This window comes from Varanus komodoensis, unplaced genomic scaffold (genome assembly GCF_004798865.1).
Source record: "Varanus komodoensis strain SLA01 unplaced genomic scaffold, ASM479886v1 scaffold2, whole genome shotgun sequence".
NCBI classification, from domain to species: Eukaryota; Metazoa; Chordata; class Lepidosauria; order Squamata; family Varanidae; genus Varanus; species Varanus komodoensis.
In genome coordinates, this window is record NW_025335568.1 from 42,341,552 (window position 1) to 42,357,432 (window position 15,881).

The 15,881-nt window shown below is 43.7% G+C and overlaps 1 protein-coding gene across 1 annotated transcript in view; it reads right to left on the reverse strand.

The window, feature by feature from the left end:
- The window catches only part of OBI1 (ORC ubiquitin ligase 1), a 33,529-nt gene extending 18,599 nt beyond the window's left edge, over positions 1-14,930 (reverse strand). Inside the window, exons 1-4 of the mRNA XM_044429560.1 lie at positions 14,815-14,930; positions 3,053-3,188; positions 2,381-2,472; positions 471-719 (exon numbers count right to left, since the gene is read on the reverse strand). Coding sequence (XP_044285495.1) covers positions 471-719; positions 2,381-2,472; positions 3,053-3,188; positions 14,815-14,886 — 549 coding nt within the window. The 5' untranslated portion in view covers positions 14,887-14,930. The remainder of the gene's footprint in view (positions 1-470; positions 720-2,380; positions 2,473-3,052; positions 3,189-14,814) is intronic.
- Between the last annotated feature and the right edge of the window lie 951 nt (positions 14,931-15,881).

Sequence of the window (15,881 nt, forward strand, 5' to 3'; positions counted from 1 at the left end):
ACTGGGTGTGCATATGCGATCCCAAACAAGCCCATGCAGACAGAAGTGCCCTTCCCTCCAGCTGGCTGCATTACATGACATCATTAAAATGAGCTGAAGTTCCATCATTTCTACAATAAGGGATACAAAAAGAAAGTAAACCTTGCAAGCCATAAGAAAAAACCCCAAATCCATAAAGCGTAGTATCATTATTGGCCAAGGCAACTTTTGAAAGCTCACACAGTTGTCATGATCTTTGAGCCAGTCTAAAGGTGATATTACACTATATGGATTATTGAAGCGAGTTCTTGATTTCATGGACTATAGGACTGAGGTCAAATAACAGAAGGTCAATTGACCCATGTCCCAGCCTTATGTTGCTTTCTTACACATCTAGAAATTATTCAGAGGTCACACCACCCTTCACTCTCACCAATGCTACATTAAATACTTAGACTGTTGCCCAGTGAGGTCAGCAGACTTGTTGTTACCTCCGTTAACTTTTCCATGTCATCCCTTGCTTTTTCATACATATCACTCGCTGCCTGAAGCTTCTGGGCCCATGTGGTCAAAGTCTCAGCATCCATTTTCTGTTCATTATCTGAGAGTGGAGGGCTCTCCCGGCTTTTGTGGGACATGTCCAATGTCACAGGGTGTAGGACAGATTTGAGCTGGGACTCCAAACTGAGGTTTTTCCCTTTCAGCTCTTCCAACTCTTTCTGCAGAGATTCTATCTCATCCTTCAAAGTGTGGCAAACCCATTCCCAGTGGTAGAATTATTATTATTTGAGGAAGCAGGGGAAGGAGAAAAGAGAGGAAGGAAAAGGACACAAAAACATTAGAAGTTAAGTCTGAGAACAGAGATCATTACACTGTTTAATCCTTGGGGAAATTTTGAAGTGTATCCAAATAAAGATCCAAATAAGATAATCTTAAAGATTTTACAAATCAGTAGATAGTTCCAGCTGGTATTTGAGAAAATTCTTGGGAATGTCTGGGCTTGGTAATTATCAAGGGACAGAGCTTTGTGAAAACTGGAAAAAACCTTTGAGTCTTGCAGGATCAGACCAAGGGCCCACCTAGCATACTGTTTCCAACATGGGGCAGCTGGAAACTTTTTAAATAGATCTGCCCAGAACTTGAAATAAGAAGTAGTTTCAAAATAGACACCCTAAGCTCATCCATAAATGGAACTGACACAAGCTGTGAACATCAGTGAAAAGACGGACCCAGAACTGAATCTTGAATAATCGTACCCTTTGTTTCCAAAGTACCAGTGCTTATGCAGCCACAGCAGCATCAATGATGCACAAAGTATCAGCAGGCTTAAGGGAACCACCAAGATTTGCAGACGGACAACAATCTTGGAAAGAATCCTAAGTGGGGGGGGGGGGGGGGGGGTCAAAAAATAGCCTAATGAGGACTGAGCACACTTAGCAAATAGAAACACAACAAAACAGAGTGGCTGAAATTCTTTTTAAAATCCCTCTACAATGCAACATTTTGTTGCAGGCCACTCTAGTTCCTTCAGTACCAAAGATACAGGTATTGTGGAAGTAACACATGACTAAATGGTTGGAAAAGATAAAAGTATCTTCTGTTGGATCTTTCCAGGTGACACAAAATATGACACTGGCATTTTCATTGCCCTCTTCGAAGCGTTCTATATGCACACCCCGCCCCCCTTAGAGCCACCTGATCAAGCAGTGATAGCCACTATTTCTGCTATACTACAGATGCACGGGCTGATGCCAAGACACAGCAGTTTCCCGTACTCCCTCTAAGGAGAGTGCATTTGACCCACCACACCAGCTCGTTCCTTATCTCCATGGCTGGTGGAGTGACAGGGGACTACTGCTGGGACAATCTGTGGAGGCAGATGTAAGCAACCTGGCACCATTCTGATGTTTGGCACTACAACTCCCAACAGCCCCAACTGACAAGGCCAATGGTCAGAGATTATGGGAGCTGAGTCCAAAGCATCTGGAGGGCACCAGCTTGCCCACCTCCCACCTTCCCACTACGAAAATTGTCATTTAAGACGACTGAATACATCAGGCATTTCTCTGCACGTAACACATTATTAGAAGGACGGGCCTGCCTGCACATCCCTGGCTCATGTACACCTGGGGTACACAGAGCAATTCCAGCCAAAGTCTGAGAGATGGTTTCACATGAGCATCAACACAACATGGGTTGTGCCTGCCTCACATGAACCAGTCAGCAAAGTATGTTTACAAGGACATGCCTTGCAAGGGCAGATCAAGCTGTTTAGTATCTTAGCCCGGCTCTTTACGAGGGAAATGCACGATACAAAAATGCCTTGTCCTACGGTCAACCTGCTTTCGCGTCACGAGATGCTGCTCACCCACACCTTTCGGCAGTCTTTGCACGCTCTTACCTCATATTCTTTGTGCAGAAGTTCAAGCCTTGTTTTGCGGAGCTGTTTTCTGACTGCAGGGCTGAACACAGGGTCGTTTTCGCTTGTTCCTCCTGCAACAATGTAAGTTTGTCTCGTTCACCAGTCTTTTCTTTTCTTTTTAAAGAAACATTACACTGTCATTTTAAGAGGACTACAAAAGTGCTGCCACATCCCTCCTCTCGTTCTTATCCCAAAAGATTAAGGCTCCCTTTATTCCTCATATCTGAGGTCCTCTCTGTATTCAAGTGATGATGCATCATTGCAGCGGCACACAAGAGGCATGGAATATGCTGGCCAGCTGCAAACAGTTTTTGGATGATCTCAGATCAACTAGAATGGCAAGCCTCTTCAAAGTCAGTAGACTAGTGGGCTACTGGGAACGTGTCCACAGATTACGTGGCACGACTGGGCAACGTGTGGCCCTCAGCCTAATTTCATGAGCCTCCGGAAGGCTATCCGTTGGCAAGAGTCCCTGGCAACCTGCTGTGTAGGGGGAAGGGAGGAACAGAAAGAAACAGAGGGAGAGAAGCGAAAGGGTGGCTCTCCCCACTCTGACCCTGGCACTTCCCGCCACCAGAAGGTGGCCCCAACACCCCCCCCCCATCAGCACATCAAGTGATCTCACGTATTTTAAGGGAACGGTTCTCTTACCCAGGACCTCTTTGCAAGGATTGTCAGGGGTGATCGGGATCCTACAAGCGGGACACTGGCTATTGTTCTTTAGCCATACTTCAATGCAAACAGAGCAGAAGACGTGGTTGTTGGTGCAGATGAGTGGATGGCGGACCTTGTAACAGAGAGAGCGGAGTAATTAAATGGTACTCTAGGTGACGCCTAATTCTCTTTGGTTTGCATAAGAAAACCCATTTTTGGTATATAAGGAATAGCTGGGAACAGGGTGCCCTTAATGGTAACCTCAAGACATCACCCTAGCCCAAACCCACAAAAGTAGGCAACTGCCCATATCAGTAAAAACAATAAACTCAAAGCAAAGGCCTGCACCAAAATGAAGCACAGGCAATATTCATGTTAGTTTTCAGTATACAGTAGGCATGGCTGTTAACTAAAACATACAAGGCTAAAATCAGAACCAACTTCTCTGTTGCAATCATTTAGGTTTGCTTTATAAAATCTGCCCTGGCTCTTAGCTACTATTTTTATTTTATTTAACTATGTATGTGTTAGTGCTATTTTCTAAATATTAAGAAAATCCCAATAAATGCCACATAAATTTTAATATCACATTTAAAATACAATTTTAAAATGACAGAACACAATGACGATGAGGATAACAGCAACAGAAACAACACAGCGGCACTAAAATGGAACAGTCTGGTTAATTTAACTGGGAAAGTCTAGGCGAACAGGCACATTTTCTGGAGGTGTTTGACAGATAAGATTTTTTCTGCCTCCTGAGCTTAACAAAGGAGTTCTTCCACAGGGTTGGTGCCACCACTGAGAACACCCTGCCATCAAGGTATAATATGGCAACATTCTAATAATTTTTAAATGACTATCAAGCCCTCCTCCAATTATCTTAATGGTTAGTTGTGCATACAAGGGAAGCGGTCTTCTAGGTAAGCTGGTCCTAAATCGTTTAAAGCCTTGAATGACAATAACATAACACTGCACATGGCTCAGAAGGCAGTCAGTACAGATCTTTTAGCACAGGCCACATTCTGCAGCAGCGGCAACTGCTGAACAGGCACAAAGGCAGCCCCACTTAGAGCACATGACAGTAGTCTAATCATGCAGTTTCCACTAGGCTAGGCTATCCCTATTGAAGAATATTGTAGCTGGTATACCAATCAGAGCTAGCAGTGGGTATTCCAGGTCCCTGAGGTCACCTGAGCTTCCAGTGACAAAGAATGATTCAGAATCAACCCCAAACTACATACCTTTGCCTTCAGAGAGGGTGGAATCCTGTCCTGAATAGGCAAACAGCCCAATTCCTAGACCTGACAATTCCCAGTCTCCCTGAGCTCTGTTTTCTTGGGATCCAGCTTAGGATCAGTAGCCTTCAACCAAGCCATACGTGTATCTAAGTACCAGTTCAGAACCTGCAGGGCCTCTTACTACCACCATCCTGTGATACTTTGCTGCACTTGGATGACCGCTCCTTATGGCTTCACAGAGACAGTAAATAACACTGGGGACAAGACGGCACCCTGAGGCCGAGATGTGATTCTCTGGAATCAACCCCCTATGTACGTCAAACCCATATAAAACAATGCCTCCCATCTCACAGAAGCAGTGCAGGAGTACAGTGGAAGTGGCCTATGAAAGCTCACAGAAATTATTTATTTATTATTTATTTATTTAAAACCTTTTTAGACCATTCCTTACCGTAGTCTCAGGACGGTTTAACAGTAAGACAAAAAATAAAACAAAACATAGCTTCCTAATAAAACACAGCATTCCACAACTCAAAGCTCTCCAGATGACTTTCAATCCCTTCAGCACCTGCCACCGTAACCAATGGTCTGGAATGTTGGGAATTTAGTACAAAACAGAATACTGGAGAAGACTGCAATTTTAAAAGTTGCCAGTGACCACTTTGTTGTCTTTGCTATAGTGATTCAACACCATTCAGCTCCTGGAACATGCACATTTTCATTTTGTGCACCACTTTGAGAACTAGAAACTTAAATATAACAAATAAAACAAAGCATTCTCTGAAGCCCAAGTTCTGTACAAGATTGATCTTGCACAAACCTAAAGACAAAGGATCCCTAGGCAACAGCCTCCAAGCTTCATTCACACTAAATAATCTACAGTGCAAAATCTTAGCCAGTTTGTCCTTGCCCTACAGAAAAAGTAGAGAAGTTTTCCCTCTAGGCTGAAGAGGAGTACTGCTTTGTTTGTTTTTTAATCAACCCTGCTGAGATGTTCTAAGCACTGATAACTATCTAGTACAATAGATAGTACAACATTGTATATACAGCAGAAATAAAAGTGCTACCAGAGAGAATTGAGTTTTAAGTGTTTGTATCTTAACAAGATGCTTATATATTTTCCTAAAGGAGCAAACAGTTTACAGAAATAAGTTTCTGAAAGGCACTACTAATAAGATCTTCCTTTAATTGAAAATTCTGTTTGGAGTCAAGCCCTGGGATTCAATAATGAACTAAACAGAGAAATTTTACATTTCATAATGTTACTTTGCCCACTACAAAAACATTTGCTTGGGTCTCTGTAAAGAAGTTACTTTTACTCCCAGAAGTCTTTGATATTTGCAATTCTAAACTCTGCTGTACTTTCAGAGATCCAAGGATAAAATAATAACTCATTTCTCAAGCACTGGGGTCTGTTTCTCTGTCCCAAACAAACATACATATCCCTCTGTAATGGGTGAGCAGACCTCAGGCTTACAGTATCTGGCTGATTCACTTGAACTGTGAGAACTACCAGCTGGAACCTGGTACAATGAGATGTGCTTTTTGAATAATTCCGAACCTAGAAATTTGAGTATCAGAAATGAACTCATCATTCTTCCATGCAAAAATCCAGTCCTTGTCACACCCCAACATAGTCCATTTCAACAGAAGAGTAACATGCTTGTATGGGAAATGAGGTGTGGGATAATTCTGTTGTGGCCCATCACCATATACATACCTTTCGGAGGAGATCCACCTAAGCATCTTCCCTGTATTTGTTCAGAAAATAAGTTAAGATCTACTTCTCCAGAAAAGCAGTTAAAATTGTATTTAGTGCTCTGCTTATTAACTTCCTTGCTGGTTCTTTAATTTTTAACATTTTAATATCTGTATTTTATTGTACTGCATTTTTATGACACTAAACCACTCTGAGGGCATCTGCCAACTGGGCAGTAAACACGTATGATAAATACATTTAAAAAGTGAGCGCTTGGTATGTTGCAGTGGTTAGAGTACTGGATTGGGACCTGAGAGAGAAGGGTTTCAATCTCCACTAAACCGTGAAACAACTCAGTATATTTGGGCCAGTCACTGACTCTCAGCCTACGCTGTCTCACAGGGCTGTTGTGAGGGTAAAATGAAGAGGCTCCTTTTTTCCTCTAGGCTCCTTGCAAGACAGACAGACAGACAGACAGAGGGCACCACATTGGAGAAGACTGGGTAAGAAAGAAAAGGGCTTTTCTACCCTCTGATCTACATTTGATTATAACTTTCAAATTTCAAAGCTTGCTTAATAGTGTATTTGCAACTGGTACACATTCATTTTTACTAATGAACTTATGGAATGGATTTTTTCTGCAGAAGAAAATAAAGCACTGGAAAATTTTCTGCCCTGCATCACTGACTTTGACTGAACATGACAGAACTTGAAATGAACCAACATTGCACCAGACTTAGAATTTCATCCTTGCTCAATGTTTAAGGCAGACTAGCTCTGGCATATCTGGAAAACAAAGTGTTTTATAACATGAAAGAATGTATTACTTTTTATTAGGACTGCAAGTTTTGACCTGGGGGATGGCAAACCTTTTTCTTTCCGGGCACCAAAATTCCATTTCTGGGGCAAAATGCCAGCATCCTGCACCTCCAAACCACAGTGAAGGGCTGGTTGGAGTCTGGAGAAAACACACTGGCTGATAAGGCAGGGCTGTTTTAATGGGTCCTTCATGTGTATTCATATTAGCATCAAGAAGCAAATACAGCACCAGGAGAAACTGTGCAAGCCCTAGATCGATGTTTGGACTCAGTGACAGGCTGAATGAGGGCCAATCAACCAAAGCTGAATCCTGGCAAGATTCAAGCTCTGTGGATTGGTGGTTCCCAGTTCCAGCAACCAGGCTCATTGCTTGTTCTGGATAGGGTTCCGCTCCCTCAGAAAGATCAGGTTCATACTCTGTGAGTACACCGAAACCCATCACTGTCACTGGACTCCCAAGTGACTGCAGCAGCTCATAGTTCCTTTTGCTGTCTTTGCTTGCCAGCTACAGCCTCTCCTGGACAAGGATAGCTTGAGCACAATGATACAGGCACTGGTAACGTCAAGACTGGATTACTGCAACCCACTCTATGTGGGGCTGCCCTTAAGGCTGTTCCAGTAGGAAGAACTACAGCAGAATGCAGTAGTCTGGTTGCTGTTGCAAGCTACCCCTTTTAAGTTCCGAATAGCAAACAAAGCCTTGAATAACTTGGCACCTGGATGCTTGAGAGAGAATTCTCTTTAACTCTCTTTAAAGAGAGAGAATTCTCTTTCTCTCTGCTTGATTATCAAGGTCAGTGGAAGATATTCTCCTGGTAGTCCCATATGGTCTGACAGACAAACTGGAACCTGTCGTGAGAAGAGTCTTCTGTGTGGCAGCTCCATCTCTATGGAATACCCGGCCTTGGAAGGTTACGCAGGTGCCAACACTGCTGCCTTTAGCACCTCCTGAAGACGTCTCTTTTCTCTTTATGGAAAAGCATTTTGCTGACCAGCCTGGTTTTAATATTATCTTGTTTTTAATACATTTTTAGTCTTATCTGTTTTTAACTTTTCTGTCTACCACCCTGGAATCTGCCTGGTTATGGAATGGCATACAAATGGTATACAAATACAGTAAATAAACAGTTGTAACACCAGCAGAAAGCTACTTCTGCAGTTTGCCACACATAAGGAAAGAGAGCAAGACATTTTCGTACCCAAGACAGTTGAATGCTAGATGACCAATATTCTAGACAGATGGCAAACAAAACTTTCTAGTTCCTGACTCCAAAGCAGAGCACATCAGAGCAAGCTGGTCCAGCTGGTCTAGGGCCTCTGGGATATAAGCAGCCAAGCTCCCAGGGAGCGAGGGCCTAAGAGTTCGGTGGAGGAGGAGCTGTAGTGGAAGAGGAGACAGGGGCAAAGCATAGACAGGCAGAGGCGAGGCGAGGCGAGGCGAGGCAGAGACAGACCAGCACTAGCCCAGCTTAAATATAAAGGACACAGTGAGTAACTGGAGCCAAAGCAGCATCCTGGACTTGATACTCTTTTTGGCACCAGGTAAGGACCTTTTTGAATACTCAAATACTTTGGCCACCTAATTAGAATGAAGGACCCACTGGAGAAGACCCTAATGCTGGGAACAATAGATGGCAAAAGAAGAATAGGATGGCAGAGGATGAGGTGGCCAGATGGCCACTTAAGCTCATGCCAACTCCTTCTGTGGGCTCCGTGGGATGGTGGAGGACAGGAAGGCCTGGAGGAATGTTGTCCATGAGGTTGCGATGGGTCAGATGCAACTTCGCAACTAACAACAACAAGGACCTTTTTATTCAGCTAGCATTTATTAATTAGGCTTTTAGAAGTTTTAGGATCTTTTTTCCACAGTCACATTTTCTATTCTTTTTCTTCCTTTCTTCTCCCTCTTTCTTAGTTTTATGATGTGTGGTTTTATGTTTATCTAATATCTACCCTTTTAATTACTGTATTATTGTAATATTATATTTTTAAATAATTATAAGCCATCCTGAGCTGTTCGTCGGAAAGAACGGGATATAAATGTTTTAATTAAATTAATTACTTAAATTAAGAAAGCCAACTTTAATGAACTCAGAAAAGTGATAAGCGAAGTGCCATGGTAACACACTCTTAAGGGGAAAGGCATCCAAGAGGAGTGGGAAACACTGAAAAAGAAGGTTCTCCAAGCACAACTACAAACAATTCTATCAAGAAAAAAGTGTACAAGAGAACAGAGGAAGCCCACGTGGCTCCACAAAAGGTTGAGTGACAGCCTGAAAGAAAAAAGAACATGCACAGAAAGTGGAAGCAGGGCCAGGCCATGAATGAAGAACAGAAACAAATAGCAAGGAATTGCAGTAACAGCAGCAGGAAGGCTAAAGCAGGAAATGAACTGAGAACAGCAAGGCATGCTAAGCACAAGAAAGCCTCCTTCAGATACATCCAAAACAAAAGTCATGAGAAAAAGAAAGGTCTCCAGCTACTTAAAGTGGATGGCAGAGTAATAGCAGGTGACAATCAAAAGACAGAGGCACTCAATTTCTACTTCACCTCAGTCTTCTCCAACAAGCAAATCTGCAATCAAGACGAAGTTCAAGCGGAAAGTGAGAGATGATAGCCCAAGATTGAAATACAAATGGTCAAGGAATACCTGGGTGGAATAAACACTTTCAAATCTCCAGCGACTGAAGAACTCCATCCCAGAATCATAAAAGAGCTAGTGGAGGAAATCTCAGAACCACTGGCTATTACCTTCAACGAATCTTGGAATACAGGAGAAGTGCCAGATGACTGGAAAAGGGTTAACGTTGTCCCTACCTTCAAAAAGAGGAAAAAGATGAACTACAGACCAGTTAGTCTGACATCAATCCCTGGAAAAATTCTGGAGCAAATTATTAAAAAATCCACCTGCAAGCATTTTGAAGAAAATGCAGTGATTAATACAAGCCACCATGGATTTATAAAAATAAACCCTGCCAGACTAATTTACTCTCATTTTTTGACTGGATAACATCCCAAATGGACAAAGGGAACACTGGGGAAAAAATTTACCTAGCCTTAGCAAAGCTTTTGACATAGTGGCAACACAACATTCTGATATGCAAATTAGCCCATTCTGGACTAGAATGGGAAAACTATTCGGTGGATCCAAGTTGGCTGCTAAATCGGACAGAAAGAGTGCTCATCAATGGTACCTTCTCAGATTGAATGGAGATAACTTGTGGGGTGCCACAGGGTTCAGTCTTGGGCCCAGTGCTCATCAACATCTTTATTACTGATTTAGATGAGGAAGTACCAGGAAAGATAATCAAATTTGAAGATGATACAAAACTGGATGAAATTGCAAACACACTATTGCAAACACACTAGAAGACAGAATGAAGATCCAGGGTGATCTTGATAAACTTGAACACTGGGCCGAAAGCAACAGAATGAGATTCAAGGATAAGTGTCAAGTCCTCCACCTAGGAAAAAGAAACTAAATGCATCAATACAAGATGGGGAATACGTGGCTCAACAGAAGTGAAAAAGATCTTGGAGTAATTGGACAATAGGCTAAATATGAGCCAACAATGCAATTCAGCCAGCAAAAGAACAAACGCTATTGTGGGGTGCATTAGCAGAAGTATTACTTCTAAATCGCGAGAAGTAGTAGTTCTTCTATACTCCTCACTATTCAGACCTCACCTGGAATATTGTGTCCAGGAGTTAAGAAAGATGCAGGTAAATTAGAAAGAGTCCAGCAGAGGGCAACAAAAATGATCCAGGGATTGGAAACACTGCCCTATGTGGAGAAACTGAGAGAACTGGGCATGTTCAGCCTTGAGAAGAGAAGACTGAGTGGGGACATGATGTCCCTCAAAGGCTGTCACAAAGAGGAAGGTGACACGGAATAATCAATTCAAGTTGCGACAACCTAGATTCAGGCTGGACATCGGGAAAAACTTCCTCACTGCCAGAGCAATACAACAGTGGAACCAGCTGCCTAGAGAAGTGCTGGGCTCTCCCACACGTTGTTGTTAGTCATGAAGTTGCGTCCAACCCATTGCGACCCCAAGGACAACATTCCTCCAGGCCTTCCTGTACTCCACCATCTCCCGGAGTCCACTTAAGCTCACGCCAACTGCTTCAGTGACTCCATCTAGCCATCTCATTCTGTGCCGTCCCTTCTTCTTTTGCCATCAATTGTTCCCAGCATTAGGCTCTTCTCCAGGGAGTCCTTCCTTCTCATTAGGTGGCCAAAGTATTTGAGTTTCATCTTCAGGATCTGGCCTTCTAAAGAGCTGTCAGGGTTGATCTCCTCTAGGAATGACTGGTTTGATCTCCTTGCAGTCCAACGAACCCCCAGGAATTTTCTCAAGCCCTACAATTCAAAGGCCTCAATCCTTCGGCGCTCAGCCTTCCTTATGGTCCAGCTTTCACGGCCATACATTGCAACTGGGAAAACCATAGTCCTGACTATACACACTTTTGTCAGCAGGGTGATGTCTCTGCTTTTTAGTATGCTATCTAGAATTGCCATAGCTTTCCTCCCCAGGAGCGTCTTTTAATTTCTTGGCTGCAGTCACCATCTGCGGTGATTTTGGAGCCCAGGAAAACAAGATCTGTCACTACCTTCATTTCTTCCCCTTCAATTTGCCAGGAAGTGATAGGACCAGATGCAATGATCTTAATTTTCTTAATGTTGAGTTTCAAGCCAGCTTTTGCACTCTCCTCTTTCATCCGCATCAAGAGGCTCTTTAGTTCCTCTGCACTTTCTGCATATCTGAGGTTGTTGATATTTCTCCAGGAATCTTAATTCCAACTTGTGTATGCTCTGCATACAAGTTAACTAGGCACGGCGACAGTATACAGCCTTGCCAAACTCCTTTCTCAATTTTGAACCAATCAGTGGTTCCATGTCCAGTTCTCACTGTTGCTTCTTGACTCGCATACAGGTTTCTCAAGCGACAAATAAGATAGTCTGGTACTGGACAGCCCTCTGAGTGGGATGGTATAATGTGGTGTCCTGCAATAGCAGGGGGTTGGACTCGATGGCCTTCATGGCCCCTTCCAACTCTACTAATTTGATGATTGTATGATTTCCATTGAGGGATAGGTACCCATCTTATCATATCTACATTACTAGAAGTCCAAGATCTGCCAACCAGACCCAAATTAGTGACTCTGGAACTAGAGGTACACTTAGAATGAAGGTAAAGGATACTTCTGAGCAGTCAACAAGATACCAAATACTCAGAGGTTGAGCGTGGATTGCGTACTACTTGCCACCGAACCATGAGCTGCCAATCAAAAATAGGTCACTCTATTTCTGAACAAAGCCAAGATAACAAGCCATGCTGAACAACCCAGTGTTCACAACCTGATAGAAAGCCATGGGTTTTCTTCATGAGTTGTTCATGAAAAAATTATGATTATTTAGCACAGGTGGGTTGATAACACAGTAAACCATGTTTCAATAACAAGGCATATGCAACCCATACACAACCCTTGAGTTTGCATTATTGTATTGTCTGAACCCAGTTACTCTGTCAAGAATTTTGTTTTCAGTACTAGAACTGGGCTCACAGTTTTTTCACCCACTCATGGTTCCCCCTGCTCAGCTTCACCCAAGCATTCTTCAATTTAGTAGCCTTATATGGGATATAGGAGCTTTTTGCTACTGACTGTCAGAAATCCTTGCCAATCTATGGCAAATCACCCAGAGATGTATCTTGAACTACCTTCTGCTGATTCCTGAACTAAACAGCTAACCATCGTTCTGACATTTTATAGTCTAAAAATCTCTAAAATTTTTTGCCTCAGGTTGCGAACTCCGCATTGGGTGACGAGCACGATTGTGCCTGCCTTCCCCGCACGATCATGCTCAGGTGGGTGGGGAGATGGCTGCAACCGTGCTTGCGAGGGAGATGACTCTCCCTTCAAACATCAACCTTCCCCCCCACCTACGTTAGCGTTCTCTGTCACTTTGTTTCAAATTTTTGTGATTTTAAAAAATGGTTACAGGGCGGATTAACCTTATTTACATTGAACCTTATGGGGAAATTTGACTTGGGCCACGACCAATTTGGGTCACGACCAGAGTTCTGGAATGGATTAAGTTTGTGAGCCAAGGTACCCCTGTATGTTGGCATGAAAGGAAGTGCTACTGATCTTTCAGTAGTGTGTATATCCAAGCAAGTATATTTAGGTAAAGGCTACAGCCATTCTAAAAGGCATTCAAATACTGGGGTGGGGGCTGGAAGAACTGTGGATTGATCCTTTGAGGAATAACCAATTTCCAATTTTAAGACTAGTAGGGTGGAGATGCTATGCCCACTCTCTATTCCCAACTTCCATCTTGCATGAAAAATATTCACAGAACAAGTTACCTCTGGGCAGAATCCAACAGGGTGTTTATACCCTGCTAATTCCTTTCTGCCCCATTGATTGTTTGCAGGTGGTGGGCCCTAATTCTCTTTTGCAAGCTGGACCCACTGCTCATGCAAGGGTGATGTAGCATTTCCTTCAGAAATCCCCTGACGGAAGCAGAAACACTCGTTCCTGAAAAGAGGCAGGTTGGCAGAGCTGCTTTATGAAGTTCTGCTGGCCTGTTCCCTTCCACACGTGAGCATTACTGCTCATTTCTGCTTGACCTGGAAGCACTAAACTGCTGCTGCACAAGTGCTGGGGGTTGACTGTACCATAGAATTAGCAGGGCATAGAACTGATGGAGAAGTAACTACACCATTAGGATTCTGCCCCATGTTTCCCACCTATATAAATACAACAGTATCTTGTTACAGATGGCCCAAAGAGAAGGGAATGGTCAACTTTCCTGCCACACAACAGCAGGTCCCTGTAGTACCCTAATGAGTAAGACACTTCAGCAACCAAGTCATGTGAATATGGAACTAGCTGGTGTGTTCTATCATCAGGAGAACCACCAGGACCAGATCTGAGAGAGAGAGAGAGAACCTTTCTATGATGATCAAATGCTGTGGAAAACAGTATTTCAGAACAAATCTGAACGAACAAAGTTCCCCAGAAGTGGCACAGGATTAAGCATGGGGAAGACTGGCAGCAGTCCAGAGAGTGGGTCATAAATCAGATCTGAAGTCATTATAAATCATTGTCAACATTAGAGAATCTATATTTTTCTGAACTGTCTGTCTAGGGAGCTGCATTATACTGAGCCTGACTCATGGACCATCCAGACGTATCATAGACACTGATTGGTTCTTTTTCTGGGTTTCAAGCAGGACTTTTGACAGCCCTCCTTGGAGATACTGGAGATCAAACCAGGGCTCCCCTGCATACAAAACAGGTCCCCCACCACTGAGCCAGAAAAGGCAGCAAAAATCTTGACAGAAGGAAGGTTTGCTTGCGGCTTCCTATTATTTGGCCTACCTTGATACTGGCAAGCAGTATGAGCAAGCACCCACCTGAAACTTCTGAAACGTGCTGCTCAAAACTGCAGACAACACAAATCCCTAATTCCTGCCGTTCACATTATCAATCGTTCCAAAAATGAAATGGGTAAGCAGGAGGGTTTTTCCGTCCTCTGATCCGTCCTTACATGAGGATTTTCCTTCGTGTTTGCTCCATCTTGCAGCACACAACTTATATTTGGTTTCCTCAGAAGAATATTAGCATTCAAATCGTCTGAGAAGCAGAAATCAATCTTTGCAAAAACTGAACGCCACTATAACCATTTAGTAAACCTGGCCAGGGCCTCCTCTCGTCCTCCGAGCTCTAAAAGGGCATAGGCTTTCGAGAAACGACAGCAGAGAGGGACGGAAACAAGCATTTAGGAAGGACTGTTTTCATGCCAAAGCTATCTATGATAGCTTCGTACAGAGAAGGGAAAGATCCTCCTGGAATTAATGTCGCTCTCCTCCTTTCCAGGACAGAAATTTCTGAGCTTCATGCATGCTTAGAAGGGAGTGGCGAGGGCGCCGGGCGAGCTAAACTCCCCTCCGGTCCCCCTGGGGTTGCAGCACGAACGCAGGCGCTATTACCTTTCCCAAGCAAATGTGGCAAGTGATGGGCAGCGTGAGAGACAGCGTAACGCTCTGAACGTTCTGAGCCATTGTGACGTTTCGAATCCCGCGAGCGTGCAAGTTCCAATCCACAAGCTGCAACGGCCACACTAGCGGCAGCCAAGGAAGACTCGCTCTTCAACTCTCACGCTGCTAAAGCTTCGAGTACGGCAGGCCAGCGAGGCCAATCTTCCTGACACACATGAGGGCGCTTTTCAGAATTCTGCTTGTTGGAGGGGGAGGAGCTCAAAAAGAGAAACTGAGCACATGGAGCGTGGGTAACGTGCGCCTCTCGCTAGGGTTTTCCTCTAAAACTTGCAGGATGAGGGAGGGAAAAACGTTAAACTTGATCCTGGACTTTCCATTTTGAAACGGAAGGGATTGGATTACATGATTGAGCATCTGTCTTATTTAACAAGCGAACAATATCGCGCCACATAAAAAAAAATGGATGATATGGAAAGAGTTTCAAATTGTGCCTCCGAAATTAGAGGTCTACATTTTCGCAGTGGAGGGAATTGATTTGTAGGAAAAGCCGTTCAATAGTTGAGCTCTGGATCCTGAAGTGATCCTGCCCAAACTCCAGTTTAGCATGTTAGGCTAAGCAGTTGAGGACCATCTTCCCCATATATGGTGCTCGCCAGATTTCAACTCCCATCAGTCTCTGCCAGTATGGCCCGTGGCCCAGAATGCTTGAAGCCTCAGAGATCTGGAGGGCACCAAGTTGGTTGAGGCTGGCTTAGGGTGTCATCAAATGAGATGAGAGAGCATGGTGCAAGGTCAGCTTGTTGCAGCAGTGTAGATTAGGTGATTTAAGTTTAGCCAGGTCTAAGGACAACACCTAAATCTCCACACTGTGTGGGTATATATTTATGTGTTGCATTTACATTCCTCCCCCACCCCCCCGCCAAGGAGTGCAAGGTAGCATGCACACAATCCTCCTCTCCATTTTATCCTCATAACAACCCTGCAAGGTAGGTTAGGTTAACAGTCATTGAGCTTCATGGCTGGGCAGTGACTAGAACCTGGGTCTCCTAGATATATAT